General features: G+C 37.0%; 1 protein-coding gene across 1 annotated transcript; it reads right to left on the bottom strand.

Moving 5' to 3' along the window:
- Nucleotides 1-963: 963 nt before the first annotated feature.
- LOC135645144 (alcohol acyltransferase 9-like) lies at nucleotides 964-2,893 on the bottom strand. Its single transcript, XM_065163240.1, has 2 exons — nucleotides 2,415-2,893; nucleotides 964-2,044 (listed from the first exon to the last, which is right to left on the bottom strand). The coding sequence occupies exons 1-2, from the start codon at nucleotides 2,856-2,858 to the stop codon at nucleotides 1,127-1,129; spliced, it is 1,362 nt and encodes a 453-aa protein (XP_065019312.1). The 5' UTR covers nucleotides 2,859-2,893; the 3' UTR covers nucleotides 964-1,126.
- Between the last annotated feature and the right edge of the window lie 13,772 nt (nucleotides 2,894-16,665).

Below are 16,665 nucleotides of genomic sequence, written 5' to 3'. Positions count from 1 at the left end.
ATCTTTCACATTTATACTCATGTCCCAATGGTATCTCAATCGATCAATAATTATGAAGTTAGCTATGGTTAAAATGTGGCATTAGGCCTAAAATAAACCAAACTAATAATATTATCTTTAGGCTATCGCAATGCTATAGAATCTGAACAGTTTTTAGCGTTCTCTTTAACTTTTAATGGGTATTTGTGCAGATTATTGAGCGTCGTAAGCAATCTTCTCCTCTTCTTGCCAATTGACCAATAGAGCAAAAGACACGGACAATAATGCATGGTCTAGAGTGTTCTCATGTAAACATCAACTAGGTAAGGTTATATACCTAAACGATAGGGTATATATATATACACGAACCTTGAAGTAATTATTAATATATACAAGATCAAGGCCTTGTGACAGGATATATGTATGAGGGGTTTAAAGGTAAAAAAACGAGAGACGATTCTTCAAGCAAGCAGTAGTCTATTAGACATACACAGCATAGTAACCATCAAAATAAGACCAACTTGGTTGAAGGCATTTTTGTTTGCCGGTCAAAAAAAAGGAAGAGAGAGTGTTTTAGGGGACGAGCATGACCGGTGGTCGAGGAAGATGCCCAACTATAAATAATATTGGAATAATGTAGCTCCTCCTCCTAATTTAACTAATTAATCAAATCTTGGAGGCATGTGAATGAATGATCCCAACACAACCCGACACAAGCAGATACGGCTGGATTTTTACGCCATTAGTAAAGTTCATGATTCCCATGAACCATTCGAGGGATTTGCTAACTCATTATGCTACTCTTATTAGCTGGCACTTTTTGTTGTCATCCATATATATATTTTTATCATCATCAACGTGGCTCGATGTTTATTATTGTGTACGTAAATAGAGGAAATCAATACGAGAAATAACTCTTTTAAATAAACTTAAATTTAAGTTGGAAGTTCAAATTTTTATCAATAACTAAGATTAATCGATGAATGATAAAAAAACTTATTGCTCCTTTTATTGATTGAAGTCGGTACAACAGTTTTCAAAGTTGGTGATTTGAACGTCTTCTCTCGTTTCGAGTATCGGACAGAAGAATCCCACAATATCCAAAGTATGACTTGGAAAGACACAATAGATTACACAGCATTCAACTCTACCCACTTCCTCCCTTCTCCGTATCATCATCATCATCATCATCATCATCGAGGCCCCTTCGGCAATACTGTTGAAACCGATCTGCAATCTCGTGTGGCACTGACATGATCATGGTGAAAGCATGCAGATCTCCGGTCACTGGCAGGAACACGCAGTAGATCTCACTCGCCAGCGGACCCATGTGAAGCGGCCTTCCTCCTCCAAAGTCCAACTCCTCCAACCCCAGCTTCGTCCACGAAGAGATTACCAAGCTCGATGACAGGTCGGGTTTCACCCTCCTCTCCTCCAACAGATCGATCATGGACCTCACGTACTCACCCGTCACTCTCTTCTTGGCCTCTTGGACCAATTTAATGCCGTGGTGCGCGTTGGACGTGACCAGCTCTTCCACCGACGTCTCCGCGCACGCCAGCACAAACCCGTTGCCGTAGTAGCCGCCGGGGAGCTCTGGCTTCAACCTTCCGCGCACGTTCATGGAGAATAGGAGCTTGATGCGAAGAGAGGCTGGAGGATCAAGCGACTTAATCCAGGCGCGCCATACATGCGAGGCTAAGACTTCGAAGGAGGTGCATTTGATGGAGGGAACGCTCTGCTTCTTGAGATGGAGGATCTGAGAGGGGGTAAAGGTCAAGGAAACGGGGACTAATGGCTGGGAGAGAAGGAATTGGAAGAGGTCGCCGGAGTGGGAGTCCTGTGCTGGTGGGCTACTGAATTCGGGGTGGGAGAAGGCAATCTCCGGTGGAACTCGAGGCTTTAGAATGCAGCGATCGTGGAAGGCATTCACGGGAACATTGGCGTCAGGCTTGGCGGCGAGCAGCGCCCAGGCATGGAGGAACTGTGCCGTCCCGATGGCGTCGCTAAGGCAGTGATTTATTGCGGTGCAGAGGATCATGCCGCCACAGCTTAGATGAGTCACCTGCTCCACACACACACACACACACACACACACAGCAGATTAGCAATGATGGTGATCTCTGATCAGTTTTAGTGCTGCTTCAATCGATATGTTCTCCATTGGTGGTGCACCAACCGTTAGTGGTGGGAAAGCTGACTCCCAACATGATAACACAGTGGAAAAGCTAAGGTTGAGTCATTTTCTCGAAAAGCAAGAAAATTATTGCAGTGATTATATGTCAGGTTTACTGAAATCTGACATATAATGAGATTGATGCTCCAATAAAGAGCAGAGCATGAACACCCGAAGCTAATGCCAATCTTTGTACGCTGCAATATAGCATATCGAAACAAAGAAGCAGCCGAAGAAGAAGAAGAAGAGGAGGACTCACTTGAACAACGAGCGGAGGGACGTCAAGAAAGCTCTGTGCTTCCACCCGGTACAAGAGCTTCCTCCAAGACCTGTTGGGCCTTCCGCAGCCCTGCAGGAACTCCTCCGCCGTGAGATCGACATAGGCCTCGGCCAGAAGCGCTCCCTCGCCGTTGCAGTCCACTTGGCACTTCTCGCCGTCCTCGCCGACGGGTCTCAGCCTCCCTGCAAGCGGATGGTACTCCACGAGAACCTTGGAGAGGGAGGTGGTGAGGGCCTCCACCCCCACCGATCTCTTGTACACATAGAGGTACTTGATGGAGAACCTCAAGAACTTCTGGTCGTCGAGGTTGGAGAGGTAGAGGGTGTGCCTGGGCTTGCTGCTGCTTGGGCGCACCAGGACAGGCTCCTTTGGGTAGCAACAGTCTGGGATTTCTATAGACTTTGCCATGGCCGCCTCCGCCATTTCCAAGGCATGGGACACACCTCCATTGGGGTAGAGGACGGTATATATAGACGGAGATATCAGATATACCAGAGATTCCAGGTCACAGAAAGAGACAGGTGGGTGACGGGAGGAGAGAAGTGGAGTATATCTGTTGGTGAAGACGAGATTTTGGATGATAGATAGATAGATAGATAGAAAGTTTGACAATGGGTCACAAGAGAAAAAGACTGATGAATTCCTTGTATCAGCTGAAGGGAGATGGATGTATTCATGAAGAACATTAGACCCACGTTTGCTTACTACAGTTTCTGTAATCACCTGATTTTTATTTCTTATTTTTTTTTTTTTAAATTGAAGATTCTCTAATTAGTATTTTTATAATATTTTTTAAAAATAAAATTATTTTATTAATTACCCACTTGATGGATAAAAAATAACATAAAATATTATTGAAATTAGTTCCCCCGGCATGAGATTTTCTGAAACCTCATACTGTAGGAAGCTCATACGGTCATGAGATCTCCAAAAGATTGGACTCTCTCTAAATGTGTTATTCACTACTTTTACGACAAAAGCTTCCAAGTGTCCTTAATTAGAGATTTTAATTGCCAACATACAAGATTAACCACTAATTTAGTATCAAAAAATACCCTCATATCTTTAATCTACTCAGTTAATGCTTGCTTTAGATCTTCGATGATAACTAGACAATAAGCCTATTTGATCTATTTACCTACGCTAGGAATAGCATCTGCAATCTTTGTTCGTCCATAATTATGTATATTGTCCTAACAATATCAAACAACAGACTTAATGAGTAACATATTTATATCAGATATATCATTTATTATATGTTTAAATGTGAATACCCTTCGTATTAAAGTCCTCGCCATATCCCTTAAATATGATTATAATTATGAGTAGTAGCAACTCTCCTAGTCCAAATTGATCAAGGCCTTTCTTGTTGCTTGTGAAAATGAGAATTATTTGATTGCACCACAAAAGCTATAGAGAATTTGCAATAAGACCTCTTAATTACCAACCATAATGTTTTTCGAGATATGATATTTACTGTAATCATTTTCCTCTCCATTAATTATTAGAATGTGAGACTAAGTTCTTGTTGGACTATAGTCCAAAAGTGGACAGTAAAAGAACGTTCCCAAATAAAAAGTTTTGACTTCATCATTGTGTGGATGGCAAACAGCCCATCGAGCAATCCAAGTGTAATTGAATCTAGCAAAACAATCAGAAATTGGAAGTCTATTCCAATAACAATTACCAAATGAAAATTTGGACCTTTGGGCAACCACAAACTCCCACATCACCTTTTAAAATAGTCAACCATCCTGATAACTTTTATTTATTTATTTATTTATCATAGTGTCTGCTTTTGGCACAACTTGTACTGGAAAGATTCAATGATCCATATCTAACTTTTCTTACGGGAACTCAAAAGGGAGGTGTAATCTAATTATACTATTGATAAGTTCATGATGAAATAAAAAAATAGGATGAGTAAGTTCGATCATGGTTAATTAATGAGTTCTTTAATAAAAGTGAGTTGTCTCACCTCATTTATGTTTATGAAAGTAGGTCAAGCATTAGGAGGCAAATTATCTAGCAAAACCTCAGACCTTGGGTGGAGACCTACCTGTCTTAAGATGATCTAGCATCTCAGAAAAAATAGATCTTAGACCTAAAAGACTTGTTTGAATGATTCTTTCTCTCATGGACTAAGTTAAGCATCAAAAACTTTCAACCCAGAGACTAGGATCATTGTTAAGATGAGGAGTAATTCGTTTAGCATTCACATCTCTAATGTCTATTCGACCCAAATCCCTAGTAGGGCTGGCAACTCTGTCCTGATTAATCAGATTGGACTTCTTCCACCACAGGGAGATGGATACTAAAGAAATTTATAGATAACCTGTTATGCCGTTTGTCCACTTCTCTGATATTTCAACAAAAAGATGATTATGCACAGATAGGCATTATACATCTCTCTGGGAAGTAAATTTCATATTTGCTCTTGTCTGTCTTACGTTTAGAGACCTCAACAAATAACTTAATAATGACATGCATTACAAGATTTTCTATTACCTCTAATGGCTATAAGAACATCATTGACATGGATTAAATGATATCAAAATATCATCAAAATAGATCAAATGAGATAAGAACATCATCAATATTTTACCTTACTAGCATTATTTTTTTCTTAACAAATGTTTCCTACTATTGAGATAAAATTTTAGATATTAAGGTTATTAATCTGTAACATCCCATTAGTTCCACATCGGAAGTGGACAATATGTATGATTGGCTTATATGGGCCTGATGAGTGTACTACGTTAACTCCCGCTTAAGTATTTTGGTCCATGGTTGAAGGACCAAAATGGAGTTATTGGCCAGTTGGCTCATCGTGACATTTGGTAACAGAGCCTACCTAGCACTATGCTAGGGTTCGATCTGGGTTATGTCGGGCCTTGACGAGGACGTAAAGTTGATGAGTGTACTATGTTAACTCCCGCCTTCATGGCTTCTGTAATTCCCTTCTCAATTAACTTTTAACATCTCGATGCTTAATGCCTTTCTTATAACATAGAGATGAGCATCTAGAAAATATGAATACATCATAAATTTTGTTAGAGTTTATAAGTATTTTAAGAATTTAAATTAGATTCAAATTGTTTAGAGTCCTAATTTTGTTAGAGTTTATAAGTATTTTACTATACGCACAAGCGGCTTGACTATTACAAAGTATAGAAATTAAATTCACACTCTTAGATGTCAATAAAATTTTTAATAGAAAGTCCCTCGACCATTTAACCTTTTTTTTTTTTTTGTTTCCACAAAAGCAATAAATTTTGATTTTATAGTTGAGTGAGTTATACACATTTGTTTCTTGCTCTTCCAAGACATAGCACCACTTTGCAAGGTGAACATCTAACTAGTAGTGAATTTACTATCTTCTAAACTCGATATCCGACTTGTATCAGCATATCCTTCTAAAATAGTAAGAAATTTTTGTTTAATCTTGGATTTTGATGATGAAACCAATTGATAGTGTTTATGATTTGATCTATGTTTTGAGTGATGTAAAAAGCTTTGATTAGGAAGAGAATTAAAACAATAAGAATCATGTTGGGCCGAAGAAAAACATGTCAGAAGATTGGACATCGAGTCGAAGGATCGGTCGACATATCGATAGAAGGCCTCAGAACTTGGAATCGGGCATCGGGCCAAGAAGAGCAGAAATTGTATTAAAGAAATCAGAGTTGCCGAGGTCAATTGGCTGATTGGGCAATAGGCTGCAAGAGAGGATGATGCACCGAAGAATCGGACGAGGCGCCGATGAACTAATGACATGACAGATAATATTTGATTAACTTTGTAATAATTGTCTAGATCGAAGTAGGTTTTAAGTGTGCAGGATTAACTATGATGGCAATTAAGGTATAAAGTAAAATGAAGTTCCAGAGTCAAAAATGAGATTTCGTTGGGAGTTTAAGAGTTCATCAGAAGTCCGGACGTTCATTGGAAGTTCTATTGGAATTGACCAAGAAGTCCATGAGCTTATCAAAGAAGCTAGTCGAAACTCGCCAAGAAGATCATCGTGAAGTCCAGGAGCTTGTCGGGAGTCCATTGGAATATTGCCGAGAGATCATCGGAAGTTCGTCGGAAGATCGCCAAAAGCTCGCCAAAAGAAACCTAGACTTACGGACTTATTTAGCTTAGTGAATGTCTTAAAATTTATAGTTAGTACATAATTGGGTTGAAATTGGGCTAACTCAATTAAGGGTCAATTGGACCTAAGTTTGGGCTATGTTGGGCCAAGTGAAAGGCTCAAACAGTGACCCAACAAGCGGCACCGTCGTGGCACAATCTCCAAAACTGTGTCAGACAATGGTATCACCAGTCTGGGTGATAGTACCACCCAGATAGTCTCCGAGAGACTGTCAAGAGATGGTATCACAAGATTGGGCAATAGTACCGCCCAACACAAGCAATGGTACTGCTAGTACCCCGAAAATTAGGGATGAGACATTGTTAGGCTCCAAGTTTGAATACACTTGAGGCCTATAAATACCCCTCTCATCCTTGGTTAACAAATACAAGAATTGAGAGCAAAAAGAAATAAAAACGCTATTGTAATCTTGTGAGAACTCCTCTCAAGTTTTAAGTGTTAGTCTTATTTAAGAGAGAAGTGAAGAGGGTTGTAAAGGTTCTCTCCTAAACTTGTCAAAAGAAGAATCAAGTTATAAGGGTAGTTGATCTTCGTCCATTGAAGGAAGATCAGTAGTGAAAGTCGGTGGCCTCGACGGAGAAGGAATCGGAAGTGGATGTAGGTCACAACGACCGAACCACTATAAATCAGTTTACATTTCTTTTTGAGCAATTTACCTTTACTATAAACTGCTTTACCTTCTTATTGCTTTCACTATGCTCCCATACAGTTTTAAGTTAATATCTTTTTGAAATGGGTTTAATCGAAACGAAATTTTGAACTGATGTGATTTTTATACGCTGCACTAATTCACCCCCCCTCTTAGTGCCGACTTATTCCTAACAGTTGGTATCAGAGCCACGTTATTTCTCATTTGGTTTAACACACAAGAGAAATGATTCTTTTTTATTTTCAAGAGGGCTTTTCTATTGTTCGTCCTCCCATGTTTAATAGGATGGGCTACACTTATTGGAAAACTCGCATGCGAGTTTTCTTACTTTATTTGAATCTCGATTTATAGAATATTATTGAAAATGGATTTGAAAGATCTTTTCCTTCCAATAAACGATTGGAATGATTTGGAGAAGAAGACTTTCTCTTTCAATGCCAAAACTATGAATGCTTTATTTTGTGCTTTGGATAAAACTATTAATCGAGTTTCTATTTACGAAATGACTTTTGATATTTGACATACACTTGAAATCACACACGAAGGCATTAGTAAAGTTAAGATTCGAAAATTAATTATTTGATGCATAATTTTGAATTATTTCGGATGGAACTAAGTGAGACCATTGGAGACATATACACCCGGTTTACAGATGTCGTCAATGGTGTAAAAGCGCTTGGTAAAAGTTTTTTTAACTTTGAAATCGTTAACAAAATATTGAGATCCCTTCCAAAGAGTTGGAACTTGAAAGTAACGACAATATAAGAATCAAAGGACTTGAACCATTTTTCGATTGAAGAACTTATTGGGTCTTTGATAACCTATAACATGACTTGTGTTGAATATGATAAACATAAGAACCACCTACTAAAGAATAGGAATGATTTGACACTTCGAATAAAAAAATACAACTTGAGTGATGACTCGAGTAATGATGATGATGACCTTGAACTTATAACAATAAAGCTTAAAAAACTTTTAAAACAAGAATTAAATAATAAAAATAAGCTTAAAAAGAAGAAATTGCCAAAGAAGAAGAAAGTATTCAAGGCAGTTTGGGACGAATCAAGCTCATCTGATGATGAGAAGCAAACCAACAAAGACAAGGTGGCAAACTACGCCTTAATGGTTTTTGACGACGAGGTAACCAAAACCCCTTTACTTTATTTTGAAATTACTTGATGCCTTTTCATGAGTTATTTTTAAATTAGTTAGTAAATAAAAATAAAAAAATATCATGCTTCTCTTTCTAAGTGATTTTGAAAAAAATTAAATTTGAGTATGGCAATTGTATATTAATTCCTAGCACTAAGCATGAAAAGTTAGATTCACTTAAAAAGAAAAATGCATTACTATAACAAACAAAATGGTTTTAAAAATACTTTAGTAAAATCAATTTTGATGATTTAATATTGTATAATGATGTAATGAAAATATTAAAAGTTTTGGTACAATGCTTGATGATTGTATTCTATGCATGAGATTTTAAAGTTGTTATACATGATGATTTTTATGATTTATTGATCTCGATGATTTTTGTAATAAATCTTACACTTTCATTTTAAACGATGATATATGTTTTGATTTGGCAAAAAAAAAAGACAAGGACATGTATGAAATCAAATCACTTAAATTGAAACAACTAAAAGGGAATGCATTTTGAAAATAAATATTTGTATCATATTTGATGATTTTACATTTCAAAACTTTGCATGATGAGTTAAAGTAATAATGGTTTGAATACACGAATCAACAATCTTTTTGTCACACGAATCATGATTCCTTCACTTGATACTCTAAAATTTTTAAGATTCATGATAAATTGAGATATTATGTATGAATCAAGTTCTCGGGTGAATCTATTTACGATGCCTTCATTGAATTTTTTAAAAAGTGATTTTGATAATTTGAATTTGAATGAAAATTTTTTAACCAAATCATAAACTTTCTTTTGATTTCCCTACTTGAGCTATCTTTGATGAGAATCAAAATATTTTCTATCTTTGATGATTTCTTCTTGCCATTTACTAAAGAAGAGACTTATGCAAACAAACTATGACCTTGATAATAGTTTGTAATGGTTTATAATTATGCATGTTATATGTTGAAGACTTGAAACCATGTTTTGGTATCATGCATACCCAAGTAATATTGATTTGACAAATTGAATGAGTTGAAAATAAATGATGATTTTTCTCTTGATTATAACCTGTGATATTTTTTTCATCATCTTGATTTCTCGATATTTGATACATGAGATTTTTCTATGAATCAAGATCTTGTTATTTGATCTCCTATGATTCTATTCATTATTTTCTAAAAAGGAGATTTGTCAAGACGAATCATTCACGAATTGATCTTTCATATTAATATCCTTCATGTCATGATTTTTATATGACTCCTTTGTGATCATGATTTGTATATCTCATAATATAATTGAATTATTAGTGAAAAAAAGAGAGATTAATGAATCTAACTGTCTTTTTTTATGAATCTCTTGAAAATAATTTTGATTTGACGATTTGAATTTGAATGCGCTTTATCTTGATTTTTTGAGATTTATAACTTGAGATTTCTTATGCATGAATCAAGATACTATATCATTTGATCTCATATGTTTCTTTTTGCTGGCTTGAATGATAAACTTAGATATATTAGATCTTCCAAATACATGAATTCTTCCTATACATTTTTCGGATCATGCTATTGATTTCTCGATTTTTAGACTTGAATTTTATTTTTGAATCAAGATCGTTTCCTTGTCATTCCTTCTATATACAAAAGAAGAGATATATCAAAAATCATGACTTGATCTTTTATTTTTTATAATTGGAATAATGATTGAAATATTGATGTAAATTTGTTATTTATCTTTATAATACTTTGAAAATTATTGCAAAGAGAAAAAGAATTACAAAATTATATTCTTCCCTTCTTTTTGATAATGACAAAGGGGGAGATAAAATATGCTAGCTTGCATGATGGTATATGCAAGAAGAAGCTAAAAGTTACTAACTTGTGCATCTCAAAGAAAAGCAAAAGCTGCTAGTTTGCTCATAAAGAGAAGCAAAAAGATTACAAAAGATGCAAAAATTTTGTCAACTTTTATATATGAAAAACTTGCTAGTTTGCCTATTCTAAACTTGCTATTTACTATCTGACATTCTTTTCAAAAACTTGCTAGTTTGATTATCGTAAAGAAAAGCAAACATACTAACTTACATATTTAGCAAAATTTACAAACTTGTAAAACTCAAAATTATTGCTTGGATGTTGAAAATGATATAAAATTTTGCTAGCTTGCGCTTTGTAAGGAAGCAAAAAAATTACATTTCTAAAAATAGAAGAAAAAAAATTACTAGCTTGCATGATGATAAAACTTAAGATTATATTTATAATGCAATGATTTAAAATTATATATCAAAAACTTACTAGATGCACTTCTCCTTTTTGTTGATGAAAAAGGAGGAGAAGGTATAATGATGATCATGCATGGTATGATTTATTATGAATAATGACTTAGAATCATACATGTAATGATGAATTTATATTTTAAAAATATAAAATTAAGTCCCGGAGTCGAGAACGAGATTTCATTGGGAGTTTGAGAGTTCGTCGGAAGTTCGGACGTTCATTAGAAGTTCTATTGGAATTAACCGAGAAGTCGAGGAGCTTGTCAAACAAGCTCGTAAGAACTCGGCAAGAAGATCTTCGTGAAGTCCAGGAGCTTGCCGGGAGTCCGCTGGAATATTGCCGAGAGATCGTCGGAAGTTTATCGGAAGATCGCCAGAAGCTCACTAGAAGAAATCTAGGCTTATGGACTTATTTAGCTTAGTGAATATCTTAAAATTCGTAGTTAGCACATAATTGGGTTGAAATTGGGACAACTCAATTAGAGGTCAATTGGGCCTAAGTTTGGGCTGTGTTGTGCCAAGTAAAAGGCTCAAGCAATAACCCAACAGGTGGCACCATCGTGGCACAGTCTCCGAGACTGTGTTAGGCGATGGTATCGCTAGTCTAGGTGATGGTACCACCTAGACAGTCTTCGAGAGACTGTCAGGCGATGGTACCACCAGATTGGGTGGTAGTACCGCCCATCACAAATGGTGGTACCGCTAGTACCCCGAAAATTAGGGATGAGACATTTTTAGGCTCCAAGTTTGAATGCACTTGAGGCCTATAAATATTGCTCTTATCCCTGATTAATAAATACAATAATTGAGAGCAAAAAGAAATAAAAACGCTATTGTAATCTTGTGAGAACTCCTCTCAAGCTCTAAGTGTTAGTCTTGTTAAGATGAGTGAAGGGGGTTGTAAAGGTTCTCTCCTTAACTTATCAAAAGAAGAATAAAATTGTAAGGGTAGTTGATCTTCGTCCATTGAAGGAAGATTGGTAGTGGAAGCTGGTGGCCTCGATGGAGGAGGAATCGGAAGTGGATGTAGGTCACAACGACCGAACCACTATAAATCAGTTTACATTTCTTTTTGAGCAATTTAACTTTACTACAAACTGCTTTACCTTCATATTGCTTTCACGACACTCCCATACGGTTTCAAGTTAATATATTTTTGAAACGGGTTTAATTGAACCGAAATTTTGAACCGATGTGATTTTTATACGCTGCACTAATTCACCCCCCCCCTCTTAGTGCCGACTTATTCCTAACAGTTGGTATTAGAGCCATGTTATTTCTCGTTTGGTTTAACACCCAAGAGAAATGACTCTTTTTGACTTTCAAGAGGGCTTTGTTATTGTTCGTCCTCCCATGTTTAATGGGATGTACTACACTTATTGAAAAACTTGTATGAGAGTTTTCTTACTTTCTTTGAACCTTGATTTATAGAATATTATTGAAAATGGATTTGGAAGGTCTTTTCTTCGAATGAATGATTGAAATAATTTGGAGAAGAAGACTTTCTCTTTGAATGCCAAAGCTATGAATGCTTTATTTTGCGCTTTGAATAAAACTGAATTTAATCGAGTTTCTATTTGTGAAACGATTTTTGATATTTGGCATAAACCAATTGATTGTGTTTATAATTTGATCTGTATTTTGAGTGACGCAGGAAGCTTCGATCAAGGAGAGACAATTAAAACAGGAAGAATCATGTTGGACCGGAGAAAAAATGTCAGAAGATTGGACGACGAGCTGAAGGATCGATCGACGTATTGATAGAAGACCTCGGGACATGGATTGAGCATCGGGCCAAGAAGAGTGAAAATTGTACCAAGGAAATCAGAGTTGCGGAGGTCAAGTGGTCGATTGGGCAATAGGCCGCATGAGAGGACGATGCGACGAAGAATCGGATGAGGCGTCGATGAACCAATGACATGATGAACAACATTTGGTTAGCTTTGTAATAATTGTCTAGATTGAACTAGGTTTTAAGTGTGTAGGATTAACTATGATAGCAATTAAGGCATAAAGCAAAATGAAGTCCCGGAGTCGAGAACGAGATTTCATTAGGAGTTTGAGAGTTCATCAGAAGTCCGGACGTTCATTGGAAGTTCTATTAGAATTAACTGAGAAGTCCAGTAGCTTATCAAACAAGCTCGTAGGAACTCGGCAAGACAATCTTCATGAAGTCCAGGAGCTTGCCGAGAGTCCACTGGAATATTGCCGAGAGATCGTCGGAAGTTTATCGAAAGATCGCTAGAAGCTCACCGGAAGAAATCTAGGCTTATGGACTTATTTAGCTTAGTGAATATCTTAAAATTCGTAGTTAGCACATAATTGGGTTAAAATTGGGCCAACTCAATTAGAGGTCAATTGGGCCTAAGTTTGGGCTGTGTTGGGCCAAGTAAAAGGCTCAGTAGTAACCCAACAGGTGGCACCGTCGTGGCACAGTCTCCGAGACTGTGTTAGGTGATGGTATCGCTAGTCTGGGTGATGGTACCACCTAGACAGTCTTCGAGAGATTATTAGGCAATGGTACCACCAGATTGGGTGGTAGTACCGCCCAGCACAAGCGGTGGTACCGCTAGTACCTCGAAAATTAGGGATGAGACACTTTTAGGCTCCAAGTTTGAATGCACTTAAGGCCTATAAATACTGCTCATATCCCTGATTAATAAATACAATAATTGAGAGCAAAAAGAAATAAAAATGCTATTGTAATCTTGTGAGAACTCCTCTCAAGCTCTAAGTGTTAGTCTTGTTTAAAAGATGTGAAAGGGGTTGTAAATGTTCTCTCCTTAACTTGTTAAAAGAAGAATAAAATTGTAAGTGTAGTTGATCTTCGTCCATTGAAGGAAGATTGGTAGTGGAAACTGGTGGCCTCGATGGAAGAGAAATCGGAAGTGGATATAGGTCACAACGACAGAACTACTATAAATCGGTTTACATTTCTTTTTGAGCAATTTAACTTTACTTCAAACTACTTTACCTTCTTATTGCTTTCACTACACTCCCATATGGTTTCAAGTTAATATCTTTTTGAAACAGGTTTAATTGAACTGAAATTTTGAACCGATGTGATTTTTATATGCTGCACTAATTCACCCCCTCCTCTTAGTGCCGACTTATTCCTAACAGTTGGTATCAGAGCCATGTTATTTCTCGTTTGGTTTAACACCCAAGAGAAATGACTCTTTTTGGCTTTCAAGAGGGCTTTTCTATTATTCGTCCTCCCATGTTTAATGGGATGGACTACACTTATTGAAAAACTCGTATGAGAGTTTTCTTACTTTCTTTGAACCTTGATTTATAGAATATTATTGAAAACGGATTTGGAAGGTCTTTTCTTTCAATGAATGATTGGAATGATTTGGAGAATAAGACTTTCTCTTTGAATGCTAAAGCTATGAATGCTTTATTTTGCGCTTTGGATAAAACTGAATTTAATCGAGTTTCTATTTGTGAAACAATTTTTGATATTTTGCATAAACCAATTGATTGTGTTTATGATTTGATCTGCATTTTGAGTGACGCAGGAAGCTTCGATCAGGGAGAGACAATTAAAGCAAGAAGAATCATGTTGGACCGGAGAAAAATATGTCAGAAGATTGGATGACGAGCTGAAGGATCGGGCATCAGGCCAAGAAGAGCAAAAATTACACCAAGGAAATTAGAGATGTGGAGATCAATTGGACGATTGGGCAATAGGCCACATGAGAGGACGATGTGATGAAGAATTGGATGAGGCGTTAATGAACCAATGACATGATGGACAACATTTGGTTTGCTTTGTAATAATTATCTATATCAAAATAGGTTTTAAGTGTGCATGATTAACTACGATAGCAATCAAGGCATAAAGCAAAATGAAGTCCCAGAGTCAAGAACGAGATTTCGTTGGGAGTTTAAGTATTTTTCGGAAGTCTGAACGTTCATTGAAAGTTCTACTGGAATTGATCGAGAAGTCTAGGAGCTTGCTAAAGAAGCTTGTCGAAACTTGCCAAGAGAATTAAAATAGGAAGAATCATGTTGGGCCGAAGAAAAACATGTTAGAAGATTGGACGTCGAGTCAAAGGATCGGTCGACATATCGATAGAATGCCTCGGACCTTGGAATCGGGCATCAAGCCAAGAAGAGCAAAAATTGCATTGAGGAAATCAGAGTTGCCGAGGTCAACTGGCTGATTAGGTAATAGGCCGCAAGAGAGGACGATGCGCCAAAGAATCAGACGAGGCATCGATGAACCAATGACATGATAGACAACATTTGATTAGCTTTGTAATAATTGTCTAGATCAAAGTAGGTTTTAAGTGTGCAGGATTAACTATGATAGCAATCAAGGCATAAAGCAAAATGAAGTCCTAGAGTCAAGAACGAGAATTCGTTGGGAGTTTAAGAGTTCTTCGGAAGTCCGGACGTTTATTGGAAGTTCTATTGGAATTAACCGAGAAGTCTAGGAGCTTGTCAAACAAGCTTATAGGAACTCACCAAGAAAATCATCGTGAAGTCCAGGAGCTTGCCGGGAGTCCTTTGGAACATTGTCGAGAGATCATCGGAAGTTCGCCGGAAGATCGCTCGAACTCGCCGGAAGGAACATAGACTTACGGACTTATTTAGATTAGTAAATATCTTAAAATTTATAGTTAGCACATAATTGGGTTAGAATTGGGCTAACTCAATTAGGGGTCAATTGGGCCCAAGTTTGGGCTATGTTGGGCCAAGTGAAAGGCCTAAATAGTGACATAACATGTGGCATCGTCGTGGCACAATCTCCGAGACTATGTCAGGCGGTGGTACCGCGCAGAAACAGTCTCCGAGAGATTGTCAAGTAGTGGTTCCACCAGACTAGGCGGTGGTACCACCTAGTGGTAGGGTGTCGGGCGATGGTTCCGTCAGATTAGACGGTAGTACTGCCTAGTGTCAGTGCTACAAGCGATGGTACCGTCCAATATAGTCGGTGGTACCACCAGTATCCTAAAAATCGAGGATGAGACATTTTTAGGCTCTAAGATTGAATCCACTTAAGGCCTATAAATACCCCTCTCATCCCTGGTTAACAAATACAAGAATTGAGAGCAAAAAAAAATAAAAACATTGTTGTAATCTTGTGAGAACTCCTCTCAAGCTCTGAGTGTTAGTCTTGTTTAAGAGAGGAGTGAAGAGGGTTGTAAAGGTTCTCTCTTGGACATATCAAAAGAAGAATCGAGTTGTAAGGGTAATTGATCTTCGCACATTGAAGGGAGATTGGTAGTGGAAGCTGGTGGCCTCGACGGAGTAGGAATCAAAAGTGGATGTAGGTCATAGCGACCGAACCAATATAAATCAGTTTGTATTTCTTTTTGAGCAATTTACCTTTACTGTAAACTGCTTTACCTTCTTATTGCTTTCACTATGCTCTTATACGATTTCAAGTTAATATCTTTCCGAAATGGGTTTAATCGAAACGAAATTTTGAACCGACGTGATTTTTATACGCTGCACTAATTCACTCCCCCCTCTTAGTGCCGAATCGTTCCTAACAATTTTGAGTCTTGTAGGCCATAATCTTTCATCCATTTAAGGTATCCAAAAACTCTTTCAATTGCTTTCCAATGCTCCACACTTGGATTACTAGTAAATCTACTCAATTTACTAACCATAAATGCTATATCGGGTCTTGTGCAATGTGTTACATATATAAGACTTCTTATAACACTTGAATACTCTAATTGAGCCACTATTTTTCCAACATTCTTGACTAATTTGATAATTGGGTCAAATGAAGTATTTGCTTCTTTGAATTTTAGGTAACTAAATTTCTTCATTACTTTCTCTATATAATGAGATTGACTCAAAACATATCTCCCACTATTTCTTTTTACCTTGATACCTAGTATGGTATCAACTTGCCCAAGATCTTTCATCTTAAACATTGAAGATAGAAACCTCTTTGTTTCTACAATACCTTTCATATTATTGCTTACTATTAGCATATCATCAATATAAAGACAAACTATCACCATATAGTCATCACAAGTTTTAAGATAA

This window comes from Musa acuminata, chromosome BXJ3-8, assembly GCF_036884655.1.
Source record: "Musa acuminata AAA Group cultivar baxijiao chromosome BXJ3-8, Cavendish_Baxijiao_AAA, whole genome shotgun sequence".
Lineage (NCBI taxonomy): Eukaryota > Viridiplantae > Streptophyta > Magnoliopsida > Zingiberales > Musaceae > Musa > Musa acuminata.
Note: the sequence above shows the minus strand (reverse complement) of the source record. Positions and strands in the feature narration are given on the sequence as shown.